At 52.4% G+C, this 18,123-nt stretch overlaps 8 protein-coding genes across 8 annotated transcripts; 5 read left to right on the top strand and 3 right to left on the bottom strand.

Moving 5' to 3' along the window:
- Positions 1–188: 188 nt before the first annotated feature.
- KD926_008668 (uncharacterized protein) lies at positions 189–2,594 on the top strand (the record flags this gene model as incomplete). Its single annotated transcript, XM_053101417.1, has 2 exons — positions 189–571; positions 740–2,594. 2 exons carry the CDS (start codon positions 189–191, stop codon positions 2,592–2,594), a joined length of 2,238 nt encoding a protein of 745 aa, XP_052954959.1.
- Positions 2,595–3,648: 1,054 nt separating this feature from the next.
- KD926_008667 (uncharacterized protein) lies at positions 3,649–4,274 on the bottom strand (the record flags this gene model as incomplete). The annotated part of the gene is made up of 3 exons (XM_053101416.1): positions 3,649–3,831; positions 3,892–4,102; positions 4,180–4,274. The coding sequence occupies 3 exons, from the start codon at positions 4,272–4,274 to the stop codon at positions 3,649–3,651; spliced, it is 489 nt and encodes a 162-aa protein (XP_052954958.1).
- Positions 4,275–5,164: 890 nt separating this feature from the next.
- Positions 5,165–6,367, top strand: KD926_008666 (uncharacterized protein; the record flags this gene model as incomplete). The annotated part of the gene is made up of 3 exons (XM_053101413.1): positions 5,165–5,533; positions 5,582–6,081; positions 6,154–6,367. The coding sequence occupies 3 exons, from the start codon at positions 5,165–5,167 to the stop codon at positions 6,365–6,367; spliced, it is 1,083 nt and encodes a 360-aa protein (XP_052954957.1).
- An 837-nt stretch (positions 6,368–7,204) lies between these two features.
- yap1 (putative bZIP transcription factor AP-1/Yap1) lies at positions 7,205–9,165 on the bottom strand (the record flags this gene model as incomplete). The annotated part of the gene is made up of 3 exons (XM_053101412.1): positions 7,205–7,355; positions 7,416–8,626; positions 8,689–9,165. 3 exons carry the CDS (start codon positions 9,163–9,165, stop codon positions 7,205–7,207), a joined length of 1,839 nt encoding a protein of 612 aa, XP_052954956.1.
- A 2,406-nt stretch (positions 9,166–11,571) lies between these two features.
- On the top strand, positions 11,572–12,579 carry KD926_008664 (uncharacterized protein; the record flags this gene model as incomplete). Its single annotated transcript, XM_053101411.1, has 3 exons — positions 11,572–11,622; positions 11,679–12,414; positions 12,491–12,579. The coding sequence occupies 3 exons, from the start codon at positions 11,572–11,574 to the stop codon at positions 12,577–12,579; spliced, it is 876 nt and encodes a 291-aa protein (XP_052954955.1).
- Positions 12,580–13,469: 890 nt separating this feature from the next.
- Positions 13,470–14,482, top strand: KD926_008663 (oxidoreductase, short chain dehydrogenase/reductase family; the record flags this gene model as incomplete). Its single annotated transcript, XM_053101410.1, has 3 exons — positions 13,470–13,599; positions 13,670–14,033; positions 14,101–14,482. 3 exons carry the CDS (start codon positions 13,470–13,472, stop codon positions 14,480–14,482), a joined length of 876 nt encoding a protein of 291 aa, XP_052954954.1.
- Positions 14,483–15,200: 718 nt separating this feature from the next.
- KD926_008662 (CoA-acylating methylmalonate-semialdehyde dehydrogenase) lies at positions 15,201–17,162 on the top strand (the record flags this gene model as incomplete). The annotated part of the gene is made up of 3 exons (XM_053101409.1): positions 15,201–15,963; positions 16,022–16,659; positions 16,746–17,162. 3 exons carry the CDS (start codon positions 15,201–15,203, stop codon positions 17,160–17,162), a joined length of 1,818 nt encoding a protein of 605 aa, XP_052954953.1.
- Positions 17,163–17,572: 410 nt separating this feature from the next.
- Positions 17,573–18,123, bottom strand: KD926_008661 (tryptophanyl-tRNA synthetase; the record flags this gene model as incomplete). Its single annotated transcript, XM_053101408.1, has 1 exon — positions 17,573–17,962. A coding segment is annotated over one exon (390 nt), but the record flags the coding sequence as incomplete, so codon positions are not given.

Raw genomic sequence — 18,123 nt, 5'->3', positions numbered from 1 at the left:
GACCTCACTTCCTCTTGTCTTCCCCCCCGGTTGAAATAGATCATAACTCATGGCTTCCGTATGTCTCCTCGTCCTCCCCCCCCCCCTCGTCACTCTTTTCCCTCAAGCTATCGGGCCAACGTCATGGTCACCTCAGCCACGCGTTTTGCCACCCCTCCGCACGCGCCAGGAGAGGACTCGTTTTGCTAATGCTTCGTCGATGCCCGTCCTCTAGCCCCGTCCTCCGCACAGCTTCGGTCCCCAAGGCTATTCTCTCCCCAACGGTGCCACTGGTCCTGTTCCCGGGGCCGCCCCTCTTCTTCCGAACAACGGTCGAATCATCCAAAACGGCCCTGTCAGAGTCCTCTGCATTGCCGATGTTCGAGGTAGGTTTCCTGGCGCACGTTCAACGCAGACGTCACGGCGGGCGGATAGATGTGGCTGACAATGTTGCTTTTTTCCCTTTTTTGTGTTACGCAGGGAACTTGAGATCTTTGAATGAGTTGGCCAAGCAGGCCCGTGCCGACCACATTATCCACACCGGTGACTTTGGCTTTTATGATAACACCTCGCTGGAGCGAATTGCAGACAAGTGAGTGATGCAATTGTTTTGGAGTTTTTGTGTCCCCCCCCCCAATACTTATATACCTTTGGCTCCATGGGAGTGTGCTTCTCGTTTTTTCTTTTTTTTTTCTTCTCTTCTCTTTATATTACTGTGAGTGAATTGGGTATGCTAATGAGCGGAACTTGTAAACAATAGAACTCTTAAGCATGTGGCCCAATACTCTCCGTTGCTTCCTGAAAATGTGAAGCGGACCATTGCTCAGACCCCCCCTCAGCAGTCGATTAAACAGCGATTCACCCCTGACCAGCTACCCCTCTCAGAACTTCCCATGTTGCTCGATAGGCGGATTACTCTCGATGTTCCTGTTTACACCGTCTGGGGTGCTTGCGAAGACGTTCGGGTATTGGAGAAGTTCCGCTCCGGTGAATACAAGGTGGACAAGCTGCACATAATTGACGAGGCCAATTCGCGATTGCTGGATGTTGGCGGTGTCAAGCTGCGTCTGCTGGGATTGGGAGGTGCCGTGGTGATGCACAAGCTGTTTGACAACGGTGAGGGCAAGACCACCATCGCCGGTGGACAAGGTACCATGTGGACGACTTTGCTCCAAATGGGCGAGCTGATAGATACCGCGAACCGTGTGTATGACCCGTCGGAAACCCGCATTTTCGTCACACATGCATCACCCGCCCGGGAGGGAATGCTAAACCAACTTTCCGTGACCCTCAAGGCCGACTTCTCGATCTCTGCCGGTCTGCACTTCCGCTACGGTTCGTCCTACAACGAATTCTCCGTGAACCCTTCTCTCGACCATTACCGCGGCAAGCTGGCTGCCTCGAAGGCATCTTTCAATGACGTCTGGGAGACGGTTCGGGGTGAGGTCGAGTCCGCTATTTCCTCCAACGAGGCCCAGAAGACTTTGTTGGACAACGCTCTCAACGTGGTGAACCAGATGCCCACCATCGCCAACGGTGGAAATCCCTTTGGCGGGCCCGCTGGGCCAGGCAACGCCGCCGGCCAAGTTGATGAGAGTGCCTTCAAGAACATGTGGAACTTCAACCTGGCTGATGCCGCATTTGGTTTCTTGGTTCTTGAGGTTGAGGCTGGCCGCATCGCCACGGAGATGCGCGCCCAGGGATTCAACTTTGCGCACCGGACCGGAAAGCCCCAGGTTGCTGGAGGGCCCGGTGGTCAAGCTGGCGCCCCCGTGCCTGCCGGACCGCCCGCTGGCGTGACCTCCCCGGCCACTCGTGCGACCGGACCGGCTGCACCCCAGTTCAACCAGGCTCCGCCCGTCACTGTCCGCCCCGGAGCTCCCGCCCAACCCCAGGCGCCCGCCAAGGGTCCGACCGCTGCTCCCGCTCGTACTTCTCCGGCCCCCGTGATCCCCAAGCCCGCTACTCCCCAGCCCGCTGGCACCGGTGCTCAGTCCCAGGCGCCCGCTCCTGCCTCGCCCGAGAAAACCTCGGTTTCGGAGGCCAATGGCAGTGCGCAGCCTGAGAAACCCTCCGAGTCTCCTCTGCCCAAGCCCGAGAAGAAGCAGAGCAACGGACTGTTCGTTTCGAACGTGGACAATGAGCAGGCGGTGCGCGATCTCTTCCCCGAGGAAGACAAGTCGAAGATGGTCAAGGTCGAGAAATGGGGCAAGTTCAACCACGTCGTGATGTTCACAACCGTCGAAGAGGCCAAGGCCGCTCTCGACCGCCAGCCCGTCGAGCACAAGAAGCCCTCGCCTCCTGGCCAGCCTCGCAAGCCCAACATCAAGTTCTTCGAAGACCGCGGTAGCCACCGGGGCAACGCCGGCACATGGCAGAGCAGTAGCCGTGGTGGAAACACCTCCCAGCGCGGATACCAGAGCGGCGGTGCCAGTGACAGCGAAACCGGACGAGGACGTGGTGGATTCGGACGAGGCCGAGGCCGCGGTGACCGTGGCGGACGAGGTGGACGAGGCGGCCGCGGCGCATTCAGCAAGGGAGCGACAGCAGATTCTCCAGCCCCGACATCGACCCCTTCAGGCGACAAGCCGGCACCTTCGGGCGGTGATGCTTGAACGGTTTGATGTGATCAATGGATAGCCTGTTGTTGTTTTTTTTTGACTTGTGTTTGCTGCCTGCGTTTTGAATTCCCTTTACTGTTGATCTTATCTATTTTCCACTTTTTTTTCTGTGTCGAAACATTTTCTTTTCTCGGCCGCCTCATTTTCCACCTTGTGCATTCCTCTTCTTCTTTCTCTTGATAACACTCGCCGGATTTCCCACAACTCGTTCCAACTAATCACTTAATTTCTATTCTTGTGATACTTGCAAAACCAGTGTTTTTCTTCCCTTTCTTTTTCTTCCCTCTGTGTCCCCGATCTGAGCGAGATGTTATTCATTTCTTTGACCTAGTAGACCCTCGTCTTCGGATGGATTCCGCTAGGATGATTTATCTTTTCTACATTTCCAAGAGTTACTGGTGCAGTACAGGGTGGGAACAAAAAAAAGAAAGGAACCTCTGCATTATCAATTTATGTGAAGAAGGAAAAAAAGTGAGAAAAAAGTGACTTTGGTGTGTATTATTGGTGATGTACGAAGGGAGAGAAGACCAACAAATCGACCAAAAAAAAAAAAAGATCCAAAAAAAAGGGACGTGAGCGGACTGTTTTCTGTATTCTAACCCTGTTTTCTCCTGTCTTTTTGCTTCTTTTCTTTACCTGGATCGCACCAATATCGATACCCTTGTAAGCTTCATTATTGCTCCTTTCTTTCTTTTCTCCGAACGTAGTATCTCTTATTTGGGTGACAATGAATGATAATGTGACGCTGTTATTCAAATAAACGCAATAATTGGTATCTCAAGCGCCTGTTTGACGTAACTATAATTCACTTGAGGCTTGCAAGCCATTTCCCGAACTCCAATCCTCGTGAGAAACACAAGGTGTACATAGCCCTTATTATGTATGTACGAAAGACCAAGAGAGGGTTCCTCCCTGTCCATTGAAAACGCCAAAAAACCCACCCCGTTCATTAGATAAACCAAAACCAGACCAGATAAAACACCAACCGAACCACTCATAACCGAAGACATGAAAGAAACAAGAACCTAAGCAAAGGACCCAGTTCGGTTCATCCATTGATGATATCCCCAGTTCCAGACGAGCACCACCATCTAAGCAAGATCTTGAACGCGGGGACATTCTTCTCCCGGAAATCAAGCAGCTTGGATTGTCGAATCACAAGTTCGGTACCGTTATGATGAGCCAGGAGGATGCGAGCATGTCGGGGTCCCGTGAAGGAGATGAGTAGCACCTTGGAGGAGTTAGCCGGGAGCATTCGAAAAGAGGCTAAGAAAAGAACGACAGCACTCACCGGAATGACTTTATAAGAAAGATAGCTTTTCGCACGGAGACATTTGATCATAATTCGACAGATACTTAGGATCTCGCCCCGGGTGATCTGATCCTCGTCTCCGTTGACGCTTTCAAGCATCATACATCTGACCCAAGAGCCATCTGGGTTTTCGCGGATGCCGGCAGCGCGCCAGTCGATGGCGTTCTCAAGCTCGTACTCCCAAAGGGGACTGTGGGAAATCGTTAGTCGTTTTGTTTTTCTGGCATTGAAGTCGTGGAGCTTAATTTAGGGAAGTTGGATTCATACTGTCTTGGGGAATTGGACTTGCCCACCCAGCCTTGATCCATGGCATCGTCGAGATAATTGGTGAGAAACTGCCATATATCCGAAGCTTCGCTCATGGGCGTTGAAAGTGGGTGTTGCGGATTGTGAGACGGGTATCGATTTCCTCACTGGGGTCCTGGAGTAATTTTCGACAGGGCTGGAAGTATTCAGATTGGAACAAGGGATCCCCATCGCTCGACAGGGGCATCGGAAGGAATTAAATGGGGAGGTGATCAAGGTCTTTGTGCGCATATTGGGCCTCCCGAAGATTCGAAATGGTCTCCGCGATGGTCTGAACAGCGCGTCGGCGAGATTGATGCTCTTTGCTTTCCACCATGTTGGCAGGAGACGGAACAAATCTTTCCCCAGAGATCCACTAATAATTAAATTAGTGTGAGTGGATGGTGGATGGTGGATGGTGGGGGATCTCTTGGAAGTACGGGGTAAATATGAGGATGTTGAATAAATAATGGGGGGCTCCGGGGCAACGACGGGGGAGGTGCCTTCTTGCCTTTTGGTACCGCCCGCCATCCAACCCTCCCGCCTACCATCTTGCTCCATCCATCTATCCAGACCCAGAGAGAGGCGCACAGACAGCGTCTTCTCCTCTTCGTGATACATCCACCGGCGGCAAACTCTATCATGAATGCCTGGCGCACCTCCGGATTGGATGGATCCCTGCGGCGCAGGACCTGGCCTGTATTCACTGGTCTTGACGCGTCCAAACCGAGTGAATTCGATTCACAAGCCTGCCTTTATAATGCTCTATAATCATGTGGAATAGTAGGTCATTCAATATTCTTCGTAGGCTCATTTTGGATCTTCAATCCTATCCTTACACTCCTTCCGAGTTGATTTCTTCGACTGCAGAGAAGCACCACTACAGTCAGATATCTCATTCCGTACGGTACCAGATACAACAATCTAAAGACCCCCTCACAACCTTATAACTTCTCGTCTGCACAAAATGTCGGGGTCAGCGGCAAAGCTTCCCTCGGCTCCCCAAAATTGGAAAAACATGGTGGCAGCAGCTAGGATCTCAGATAAGCAGATACACGATGAACAGCTACCATCGGCTTCTAAGATGAAGCTGCGGCATTTTCTACTGCTACGAGTTCTATGGAAACCGGTCAAACTCAGCAGTTTCAGTCCTAAGCGGTTTGACTTAGACACATGGATGGGGCCCGCACGAGACATGCTCAACTCGTATCACTCCTGGCAGGTCTACCTCGAGAGCTTTCGGGGCACGAAACCGACCGGCGAGGGGAAATTCTTCCTAGCGAAGATCTCTCAGCTCGAAGCGGCGAAAGTAGAGAGCGATGAGATCTCAGACGATGTGATCATGTCACCAGTCTCGAACCGTACTCGTTAGAAGTGCCTCCAGAGGCGGCGCGAAGAGCAGAACAAGGCCCCGACGAAGTCTTCATCCATTCCCCTGGAAGGCCTCACACCCAATGATCTGACGCCCTCTACGCCGGAGGACCTCGAGGAAGATGATCCTTTTAAAAGCCGAACGCCCCTGACAGCGGAATCCCTTGGACCCCGGGAGATCAGGAATGAAATGTACCCCAAAATTGACGACGAGCAGGTGGTGAACGTTGCCACTCTCAATTTCTTGAAGGCCATCACGGCTCATTTCTCATGGCTTTCGAGCTCCTGGACCATTCACCGAAAACCCTTCCATGCTCGGTTCGAAAATACTCAATACGAAGCCAGGACTAACGGATATCTCCAAGGTAAGGAGTCGAAGGACGTGCGAGGCCTGATAGAGGTGAAGGCCCCTCTACGCATAGATAAGCAAACCGAAATCCGCATCCAGGAAAGCGCCCAAACGGTAGCATGGGTGAAGGAATTTCCGCATACGCCGCCAAATCGTCCATATCGGTGCGTTTTAAGTTTGACTTACTCCTTCTTGACTGACCGTTGACTCTGGATCATACTAACATGGAGAACCAGGCGTTTTCACGTGTCGCAGGATCGGCATGAAATCTGGCTCATCTTTGCTGAATATGATGACCAGAACCTCAAGAATCTTCAGGGTACCTCTAACTACTGCTACGGGTCCAATATCCTTCCTAACCATGTACGAGGTTGGTCCGTTCAGTACCCAAATCGAGAGACATATGGCCGAGCTTGGACCTATCTTGCTCGCGCTCACTTTGCGCGCTGATCACGATCGCAGAGAAGAACAGTGATCATCGTGGTTTTATCTTTACGGGGTAGTTGAGAACCAAGAACAAGACATTCTCTGAACGGCAGATGGTCGAGATTTTGAATATGTTGGAGATCAAGTATCTACGGTAGCTATCGCGTTAAACATTTAAACGTAGGCAACAAGCTATTAAGTCGATCGACCGAAGACTAGGCACCGATATCATAGGTCATATCTTTATCATTTGGCATTGATAGGACAGAACTAGAGATACCAAATTACATTTCAAGATTATGTTCTGCAAGAAATTCCATGCTGTGCCCTCAATATAAACAAACCAGATGAAAAAGAGAAGCAAACTCCTTCAAGCTCCAGGTCGGGCTCCGGCTCCAGTTCCATGAAAACGCAAACTGCGCCCAGTCCAAAGCGCCGCTACTTGAGGTCGCCGCCGGCGTGGGGTTATCAAGTAAAAAGTGACATAATCAACAGCATAAACATGCCCATGATCGAAGAGACTTTGATGTACATCCCTTCCGATTCGAAGGGGAATGAGGTTTGACCAGATGTGCCTCCCATTCAACTCAAGTTTAAACAGAAGAAAAAGAGAGCGGAAAAAGAGAACGGGAGCGAGGAGACTGAAAGTTGAAAGACGACAAAGAAGGTACGCCGGATATAATCAAAATGGTGATTTCCAGAAAGAACAAATAGATTTGATCATGTTTTCGAGATAATGGCTGTTGTTCCATTTTTCCGTTTTCATATTATGCTCGTCATGACATCAATTGCGGTATCGTATCGTGGAGTAGGGGGTATCTGAATTTAAAGACAAGGAGGACTATGATCAAGAGACATGTGCTAGTGAGCACGTCCCATGATATCGTCAACGTCCTTTTGATTGACGACGACGCCTCCCTCGGAGCATCGAGCTTTAGTACGAAGTTCAGAGCAGAGGTTGTCGACATCAATCTCGCCGTTGCGGAACCTTTCCATAGACTGCAAACGATCCCTGTGATAGCTAGGTCAGTACACTCTTCTTGAAATAGGACATGGGGAGGATAAAACGCACCATATCTTGGTGCACGACAGCATCTGAGACTTGTCCTCTCCGGGAACCATTTCTTCCTCGTCCAATTTCTGGTCAATAGAAGCGAGTAGGTCTTTCTTGGGCGGCGGCTGCTGCGTGTTTTGTGGCTGCTGGTTGGCCACCTCGTTGAAGTTATGAGAGGGGCTTCCCAAGTCGGGCAGAGGGAAGGCATCGTCAAAGAAGGTGCCAAAATCCTGAGAAAGGATCGCATCCTGGGGTTCCCGCCAGTCCCCAAAAAGCACGGGGTCAAACTGGCCTCCATTCTGTTGGGCCAGGAGATCAAGTCCAAGGCTGTTATCGTTATCTTGCTGCGCCTCGGCGGGGGCCGTCTGCCCGGGAGTATTCGATGCACTCTCGCTGTTGTGTCTCACGGCTGGGATTGGGTTTCTAATGTTGCCACAGGCCATACCAAGCTGAGCGCAGAAAGACTCTTCACCATTGATGGTACTGTAAGTGCAGTGGTGCCCATCATCGTGGGTCTTGTTTGCTGGCGAGTTTGTGGTGGGCTCGGGGGAAGTCCCACTAGAAGACAACAGCTGGCTCTGATGTGAGTCGGACGAGGACGATGGGGAGTCTGAATTCGATGCACCAAGTGAGGACCCCGACTGCTTGGTATTGTAAGCGGAAGAATACTTCGGAGCCTGGCCTCGAGATGAACCATTCGTGGAGGTGGGAGTCGTGCCGGCTGATTCCGAAGCAACGGTTGGAGAGTTGGCAGGCTTGGCAGAAGCTTGACCGTTTGCTGAACGGAGGGAGTCCCGGTTCAAAACGCCAGGGACATAAGAGTCATTCCGCTGCGACGTATGCTGATCATCCCTGGACTTGTTTTGGTTGTTGGACTTGGACATTTGTCCGTTGTTGAAAATGTGTGAGGCCGGCAGGTCTCCGAACTTAGGGAAATCGAACATGAAATCGTGATTTTGGATTCCAGATGATCCTTTGTTGGGATAGGCACTTGGAATGGCGTTGATTGCAGAAATTCCACTCCCAGTTGTCACCCACGAGAGACGCTTACGATACTCTTTTAGTTCAACTTGCAGACGCTCCACCTGAGCACGCAGCAGGCCATTTTCCTGGTTCGCATCGTCCGAAGCTTTTTGCAATTCATCCACCTTGGTCTCAAGGTCCTTCAAATGTTTCTCCTTGCGCTCACGGAACGCCCGCTGAGCTGCGCGATTCTGGGCCTTGCGTTTCTGTAACGTGCGTTAGTAACACGGAATTTTCGTGCTTTAAATGGGAGAGAAGAGAAGCATACAGAAGTGGGTTCGGAGGTCAGTGGCTTCCGCCCTGGCTTCTTAGCTGTTTTGTCGTCGCTTTCCCTTCGCTTCTTCCCAGAGTCTTCATTTTCGTTATCCGATCGTCCCTCTAGGTCCTTCCTCTTCTCTCCAACCTCAGGATCATCAGACGGAAAGCCGCCTGGGAGATCACCAATCAGGCTTTCAGAGCCTTGGAAATCAAAGTCGAGGTCAGGGTTGAAGTCAAGGAAAGGGCTCTCGTCATCAAATCCTAGGTTACCGGAGTTCTGAGAGCGGTCAAACCCGGGGGACGCGCTGTAGCTTGCGGACGACGTACGCCCCGGAGTGTTCTCAGGATCGTTCTTCGACTTGGGATTTTGGGGCGTGTTCTGCTGTTTCTGGGAATGGTTGTTGGATGAAAGAGCGGCAAGGAGAAGGTCCTGTTGACCGGGAGAGAGGTACAGGCCTTGCTGATAGAGAGAGTTGTAATCGGACATTTCGGCAAGATTGAGTGAAGAAAAGGAGGTTAAAGGTTTTAGAGAGAAAGAAAAGATCGTGAGGGAATGAAACTGAAAGTAGCGGGGTTGTTGGTCCCGGCTAAGCAAAAAGCCAACTTAGCTATTTTATCGATGAGATGAAAGGGCCGGGCTTCCCGCCCGTTTCTTGTATCGATGTAGATCACCGATGAAGCAGGAGTAAGAAGTCGTATTGAAGCGAGATAGAGTAAGGTAGTCCAAGGTTGGGTGAGGTGTTTTTGTTGGATGAAAGATCAAAAGTCGTCCAAGCCCAACTCAACACACGGTGTATTTCTTGGCGAAATCCTTCCGCGGGCAACGAGTGCAAGGAAAGAATAGTCAAGAAAATCAAACCGAGAGGGGAAAGGTTGTGTGCCCTGCCAATCGATATCGAAAACTCGTATTCCGATGTAGGCCTAGAGATGGCGAGTGAGGAAAACTCGAGGGTGGGGAGGCTCCAGCAAGAAAAAGAAACGAGCAAAATCAATTGCTTGAAAATGCCCAGAGGACCACAGTCAGGCCTTGTAAACTAATAGTTGACTAGATTAAAATCCAGGAGGCAAAGAGGGGACAGATGCCCGTTGGTCGAAGATGAAGAGCCGGTGTTGAAGAGGGGCTCGAGGGGGGTTCCGGATGGAGAGATATGGGGCAGATACTGCAGGGAGGCTTGAGAGCGCGGCAGCAGCAGCGGCCTATGGGGACAGACAGGGTCTTCAGGCCAATTGGGGAGGGGGGGGAAGGTGTAAGAGAGGTGGAAGGCGAGAGAACGGGGTGTATGAAGAAGGCAAAAGAAGAGATCGAGGATGGCAAGAAGGTGACTAGGGGAAGGAAATACAGGGTAGAAAGAAAGAAGGCAGGATGAAGACAGACGAATGAACCAACCACGAGGCAAATCCCGACGGGTCTTTCGATCGCGATGGAAGAGTTGCAGGAATGAAATGAACGAACTGGATGGGATTGAATGAGACGGGATGCATGCCTGAGGGGGCGAACGGCGGTGACTCTTACTTTCCGTGGGCGGTGGGCAGTTTGTCAAAGCGGCGAGGACTTTTAGGCCTCACCAGTGGCACCCACCCGTGTGGGACTGGCAGAACTGCCAATGGCCGAGGGCAACGGCGGACTGCCGCCTTAAGGGAAGAAACTGCACCCAAAGTGCTTAGAAATCAGGCCAGGCCGGCAATGGAACGTCGCGCCTCCGACGTTCTGCCACTTTCCACGCTCTAAGCCCGAATGGTGACGGTAGGCAGAAATTACAGAGTACGCGCTGTAGGTTGCCAGATGATGACTACCGGGGTCACTGTATTTACTAACTAGTTACTCATGCTAGGAACCCATGCGACCCAGGTAGTACTCCGTACTTTGCGACCGGCAGGTCCTCTGCATCTGACGTATTCCCCGCTCCGGCCATCGGACTCGGATGATTCGGATTTAATGGCCCCCTTATCATGTTAGATGAGAGAATTCTTTTTTATGAAAAAAAAGAAATAAAAATTAAATAAATCGTGGAGAAAACGTCTATCTACGCCGTTAGTCTCTAAGAACCACATTTAGCATTTGAAATATTATTTCAACCCCCAGAGAATGAAGCATTCATGTCGTGTTATCAATTATCATCCATGGATCCGGTAATTGATACGAGTTCTCCCCGGACAAGGAGCGGATATCTTAGGCTGCCGTATCCCAAGTTCCAAATCCCTACGCCCGACAGGGTTCTGGATCTCACTCCCCGCCAGAGCACCTTCCGATCCCTGACAATACCAAGTTTTGCACCAGAGGTGGCAAATGCTGACTACGTCGACTCGTCGAGCCAGCCGATAGCTGGTCAACCGATGTATCCAATGAGACCGTGTCCCGGGTGACGTGACGATCGACCTTCGTCCGGACTCGCATTTGCATAGCGTTAACCGTCCAGACTAGGCGCTGATCCCGCCCACCCGTTGGGCGGTCCCTCGATTGGGTGCGCTAGTCTTGGGGGTCCATGGAACCTGGAGAAACAAGAGAATGCGGAAATCGAGATATGAGGACACATGGTGAATCGTCACCATGCACAGCGCAGCCTTGTCGGTCCTTGAGTCGTACGGAGGAAATGTGTACTCCGTAGATAAATAAGAGAGAACAAAAGAAAGTCGGGAAGGACGGCGGACGATCATCTCGGGGAAGCGCGCATCACGTGATACAGTCTCGCCCGACGGCGGCCGGCACGTGCGCGCGCCATATCTTATCCCGACCGTCTCAACTCTTTTCTGGTGTTCCCCGATCTCTGCTCTTTCACTTGCTGAACCCTCCCCCACGCCCTTACCCCGATCTCGGCACTTGTCTCTGGTTCCGTTGCATTCCCTCTATTTTTTCGTCTTTCTTAATTCGTCCTGACCCTAGTCCGGTTCAATCATGGCGGACGTAGCAGCCTTGGAGGCCGAGGTCAAGGAATTCAAGCTTCAGGTTAGTTCTCTCGCCCGTCTCGTCCTCCATCCTACTCTAATAGTGCTTTGTTTCAGCTTGAAACCGTCCAATCGAGTTTGCAGGTAGACCCAGATAACACGGAACTACAAAGTCTCGAAGCTGAGCTCGAAGAACTTATAAACCTCACCGAAACGTCTATCTCCGAACTCAAACCGGCCGCTCCGCCGTCATCCAGACCGTCTCCCCCGGTCAAAGAGAAGGGCTTTCGAGAATCCCAGGCACCCCCGCAATCGGGGTATCGCAAACCAACGGCCGAGCAAGCGGACGAATCGTCAGCCCCCGCCTCGTTCTCCATTAACGAACATGTTCTCGCTCGATGGGTTTCGGGCGACAATTCCTTCTACCCTGCCCGGATCACCTCCATTACCGGCTCGTCTAGCAATCCCGTTTATCTAGTTTCCTTCAAATCATACAGCACAGTGGAATCTTTAACTTCCAAGGATATTCGACCCGTTTCCGGCAATGACTCGCGCAAGCGCAAGGCTGATGGAAACTCAGGCAATTCCGCATCCCAGTCGCCCACCCCTCAGCCTCCAAATTCGAGCGTGATCTCGGCGGCCGCGGACATCAACCCCGCCTTGGCCAACCAGGCGCGCAAGGAGCCGAGCAATGTTGGCGACGGGCCGGCGCGTCCTGCCAAGGTGCCTCGCAAGGTCAAGGCTACCCGGGAGTTAGAGGCAGGTAAAAACAAATGGAAGGATTTCGCCAGCAAGGGTAAACTGGGCCGGAAGGAAAGCATGTTCCGGACCGGTGACAGCGTCAATGCGCGAGGTATGGTTTCTCTTTCCCCTTTTGGTGTGAAAGCTATCCATTTTCGGAACTGCATACTGACTTGACTATTTTGCAGTCGGATTCACCGGGTCCGGCCAACAGATGCGCAAAGACCCTTCGAGAACCCGACATGTCTACCAGCAGGGTGAAGAGGAAGGATATTAAAAGCAAAGCGCCGGTGGTCATAACATGATTCTGGGGGTTTTAATGTGTGGTCTATGTGACAGACCGGTTGTCTCCTTATTCGTTCATATCTGTTTTCATGCGATCCTTTTCTCGGTCCTTCTTGCTAACGGGCTATCGATGACAGATAAGTCATCTTATGAATGTCGAGGCAGGAATGTTCGTCCATAGAGATGGTGGTGAACCCTGGTAACATTGAATCCCATGAGTCTACCGGCAGTCCCTTGATTATTGCGTTCCATTCTAATGCACCTTGATGACCCTAGGTATTCTGATGTATGATCGGAGCTGCTGGGCCATGTTGTCGCCTTCTCTGACCCGTGGAAGAGTGGCGCGTGGGCTCAAGCGAAATCGTAGATATCGTACACGGTTCGTGCCTGTAAGCATGTAGATGGTTTCTTCCCGGACAGCCAACATGATGTATGTCGTGGTTAGTGCTTGCGATCCGTAGCAAACGATTTTGTTACTAGATAGTGGCCCGCTAGGCAACTCTACTGGGCTCTGACAAATGGTTATGCTTGATCGTTGGTGGTCGAGTATTCCTGGTCGGCGTGCTGACCTCCGATTCTTCATGAGTGACCAACGCCAGTATACCTAGACTTTCAAGCCATGGCAGTACCTTCGGGACACTGCGGTCCGATATTATTTGACAAGGAAGCAAATGAACTGACGTCTTTGCGGAAATGAGGGGTAGGAAGGGCCTCCGCATTGATAAACCAAACCTTGCCTGCCTGCCAGTCTGTCTATCTGTCTGAAAACTGAAAGTCCATCCGCAATTTGCTCCCATCTTGATAGACCAATATCTCTCTAGACAAATCACGATGACCTTTCAAAAAGATAGCCTGCCTCCTACTCCCCAGATAAAAAAGCAGATGCCATGGATTCAGCTTGGCCAGCATGATCCAACCACCACGCTGACTCCCCCGCCAGCTCCATTCCCCGAACCCAGCACTCCCGGGGAGCGAGCGACGATGAGGTTCGCTGTCTGTGGAAACGCGGCGTGTATGTTGATTCCGTTTACATGTAGAGACATGCTCTCTTTTCTACAAGCCCGTGACCAACGCATAGCCAGTCACCGGCGGCGCCGGGGCTCTGGCCCTGGCATCTGCTCGCGCTCTTCTCGAACACGGTCTGTCCGGCATAGCGCTCCTTGACCTTCCGCTGGGGCTTGAGAAGAGTGCCGCCGAGATCGAGACTCTCCGACGAGACTTCCCCGCCGCGAAGGTTATTACGCAGACCTGTGATGTCACGGATGCTGGGGGCATGAACGACACCGCTCAGCAGGTCCGCGACCAACTGGGTGATATCAACATCCTTTGTTGCTTTGCAGGGATGGTTAACTGCGTCGACGCGGAGGATCTTGCCATCGAGCAATGGAGGCGCGTGATGGATGTAAATACAACGGGATCTTGGATCGCGGCGCAGGCATTCGGACGGTAAGTGCCAATTGTCTCACGAATACTCCTTTCAACGAACAGACTCATTGGCTCCCTCTAAAAACAGACATATGATTTCCAGCGGCCGCGGAGGGAAGATCGTCCTCGTGGCTTCGATCAGCGGACATCGAGTGAACTATCCTCAACCGCAGGTAGCGTATAATGTGTCCAAGGCAGCGGTGCTACATATGCGGAGCAGTCTTGCCGCAGAATGGACGCGGTATGGGATCCGGGTCAACTCCATCTCGCCGGGATACATGGATACGGTGCTTAACGAGGGCGACGACTTAGAGGCGTGGCGACAGAGTTGGGCGGAGCGGAATCCCATGCGCAGAATGGGGTCGACCCAGGAACTGACCGGACCGGTGGTCTTCTTATGCAGTGATATTGGAGGTAGCTACGTGAACGGGGCAGACATTGTGGTTGACGGTAGGTCTTCCTTTGGTTAGCATGTCGGGCTGTATTAATGATGTTTAGGGGGTGGACTGGTTTTTTGATATATAGGAGTACAATGTGAAGCATCGCCTGTCTCAGTCTGGGATTATACATTTTGTGGATTAAAGATGAGATCATGAATCGGATATCACGGCGAGAATCTATTCCCACTCTAGAGGATCGGATAGGATGCCGATGCAAGGAATTAGGGCAGGCATTCCATCTAGGCAGTACCTGCGGTGTAGACTGTTACCCCCAACCAGCACAGCCAATGCTAGATCAAGTAACCGGTTTCTTCTCTCTGTTATAGTTAGTAGTGCATACTTCTTCTTTTGGGCAAAAGACGAGGGTCCAGGATAGACCTGGGAAGTTCCTGACCTACAAGGCATGAGATTCCGATATCAGTACCGGTATTGGTATTACCACAACCCGGGTCTCAGGAACCGGTCAATTTACGGGCTACGATTGGTCCCCCACGCCGAAATTGGGGTTATCAGGGCCATTCGGCGTATCGACGAACCCCCCGGATTATGCATGGCGTACGGGCTGTAATGTCCTATTTATTAATCCTTTGCTGCGTCTCTCCTACTCTCTCCTCTTCTCCGATTTATCTTCGACCGCCACTTCCTCCTGCTCCCCTATCCTTATATCCTTATCCTACTTCCATCGTATTGATATAATCCTTTATATTTTCTCCTCTATTCACTTGTCAAGTCCTTCCATTCTGCCGCCATGGCTGCTGCACGCCACTCCCTTGCCCGATCTCTCCCCGCTCTCCGCGCTGCTTCTCCCCGCACGGTGCTGGCTTCACCTGCTCGGGCATCCTCAGCTCGCTCTCTTTCGACGATCTCCACATTATCGGCCTCTTCAGTGCTGGCTTCTCAGCTCTCTTCGTCCTCGTCCTCGTCCTCCCCTTTGGTTGCTACGCGCAGACTGCACGTTACGGCCCAGAAACTCGCCCCCGCAACAACAACCGCGGCTACTACCGCCACCGAATTTCCGACGGACCACAAGCCCATTGCCAACCCAATTGATACCACCAACTTCATCGACAACCAGTTCGTTTCGTCCAAGGCCACCACATGGATTGACTTGAACGATCCTGCCACCAACAATCTCGTCACCCGAGTCCCCCAAAGCACCGATGAGGAACTGCGGGCTGCCGTCGAGTCGGCCGAGAAGGCCTTCCCGGCCTGGCGGGCAACCAGTGTGATTGCCAGACAGCAGATCATGTTCAAGTTTGTCAGCTTGATCCGTGCTAACTGGGACCGATTGGCCTCCTCGATCACCCTGGAGCAGGGCAAGACCTTTGCCGATGCCAAGGGCGACGTTCTCCGCGGATTGCAGGTGGCCGAAACCGCCTGCGGCATCACCACTCAGCTCACGGGCGAAGTGCTCGAAGTCGCTAAGGATATGGAGACCAGAAGTTACCGAGAGCCTCTAGGAGTCGTTGCGGCTATCTGCCCCTTCAGTGAGTCCCCACCCCCGGAATCCCGTAAGTGATCCACTATGAACTTCTCCGATACTAACCGCTTCAACCCCCGCGCGCGCAGACTTCCCCGCTATGATTCCCCTTTGGTGCATCCCTGTTGCGACAGTGACTGGAAATTGTCTTGTCCTGAAGCCCTCGGAGCGGGACCCCGGTGCCGCTATGATCCTGGCCGAATTGGCCAGGGAGGCTGGCTTCCCTCCTGGTGTGATCAACCTGGTCCACGGCTCCGCCAAGACCGTCGATTTCATCCTGGACGAGCCTGCCATCAAGGCCATTAGCTTTGTCGGCAGTAACAAGGCGGGTGAGTACATCTACACCCGCGGCTCCGCCAATGGCAAGCGTGTGCAGGCGAACCTCGGCGCAAAGAACCACGCGGCCGTGCTTCCGGACTGCAACAAGAACCAGACCCTTAACGCCATTGTCGGCGCTGCATTCGGCGCCGCTGGTCAGCGATGCATGGCCCTGTCCACCGTCGTGATGGTCGATGAGACCAAGGACTGGCTTCCTGAGATGGCCGAACGCGCCAAGGCCCTGAACGTCAACGGCGGGTTCGAAGAGGGCGCCGATCTGGGCCCTGTCATCAGCCCCGAGAGCAAGAAGCGCATCGAAGACCTGATTGCCAGCGCCGAAGAAGAGGGCGCCACCATCCTCCTCGACGGACGTGGCTACAAGCCCAAGAACTACCCCAATGGCAACTTTGTATGTTTATCCCACCCTCCCTTCACCCGGGAGGAATCATTACAACCACGCAACAAAGATCACCATTGACTAACCGTCTGATCCAGGTCGGCCCCACCATCATCACCAACGTCACCCCCGACATGAAGTGCTACAAGGAAGAGATCTTCGGGCCCGTGCTGGTCTGCCTCAACGTCCCCACCCTGGAAGACGCCGTCGACCTGATCAACAAGAACGAGTACGGCAACGGCGCCGCCATCTTCACCCGCTCCGGTCCCACCGCCTCGCGCTTCCAGAAGGACATCGAGGCCGGCCAGGTGGGCATCAACGTCCCCATCCCCGTGCCTCTCCCCATGTTCTCCTTCACCGGCAACAAGAAGAGTATTGCCGGCGGCGGAGCCAACACCTTCTACGGCAAGCCGGGATTGCAGTTCTACACGCAGCAGAAGACGGTCACGAGTTTGTGGCGAGGCGAGGATGCCGTTAGCACCAAGGCTAACGTGGTGATGCCGACTCATTCATAAGTGTTGCTCAAATTAACATATATAAAACAGAACGCTGGGGAAATTCTTTTTCTATACTTGGCCTCCTTGTGCAAAGTGAGAATGGATCATGCTGCATGAAATCATTGGGCAAATTGGATTTGTCTTTTTATTTCAAGGGGAGGGATACGGTGCTACGATATGATACTCATCTATAGTTTTGATTCCTCATTTAATACATTGCTTTATTTTTAGCCATTTTTATCATATCTTCTTTTAAACTCGCATCTTTTTGTGATCATGTCTTCCCTATATGTTTAAACAACTAAGGATGAAACGATATGCTCTCTCAACGCTGAACAGTATTCAAAAAAAAAAAAAAAAAAAAGTAATGGTCCAGACCAAATCTTGCATATATTTCTTTTTGCTCGCACATGAAAGGAGGAACATGTCTATTTAGACTCCTTCTTGGCGTCCTTCTCCTTCTTCGAACCCTTAGTTGTCTCCTTAGGAGGAGGTTTAGGGATGGGGTTCGGGTTGCCCTTCCACTCCAGCTTCCTGGGGCGCATGAACTCGTTCAAGACCTCGTCCGTGGATAGCTTGCGCTTCTCCTGGAACTCCAGCACGTTCTTCTGCAGGGTTTCGATAGCCATCTTCTTCAGTTCACCGGTGAGCAGCTCGCCGCTCTTGTAGGACTTGTAGATCTCCTCGAGCTTAGCGTCGTCTTCTTCGAAGTAGGTCAGGTAGACGTAGGAGACGTCGACGTCGGGGTTTCCGCCGAGACGGCGGTGGTCTTCGACGCTGACTTGACCGCCGCTGAAGGCGTATTTGTTGATCTTGGTCTAGAGGTTCATACCTAGGTCAGTACCTTGATCTTCACAATTGCACTACCGCCGAGAAAGAAGGGAAGGGGGGGGGGGGGGGGGGGGGGGGGTGGTCGGGGGGGGGGGGGGGGGGGGGGGGGGGGGGGGGGGGGGGGGGGGGGGGGGGGGGGGGGGGGGGG

The sequence above is a fragment of the Aspergillus affinis genome (genome assembly GCF_023601865.1).
Source record: "Aspergillus affinis strain CMG 70 chromosome Unknown NODE_59_length_196328_cov_85_596298, whole genome shotgun sequence".
NCBI classification, from domain to species: Eukaryota; Fungi; Ascomycota; class Eurotiomycetes; order Eurotiales; family Aspergillaceae; genus Aspergillus; species Aspergillus affinis.
Note: the sequence above shows the minus strand (reverse complement) of the source record. Positions and strands in the feature narration are given on the sequence as shown.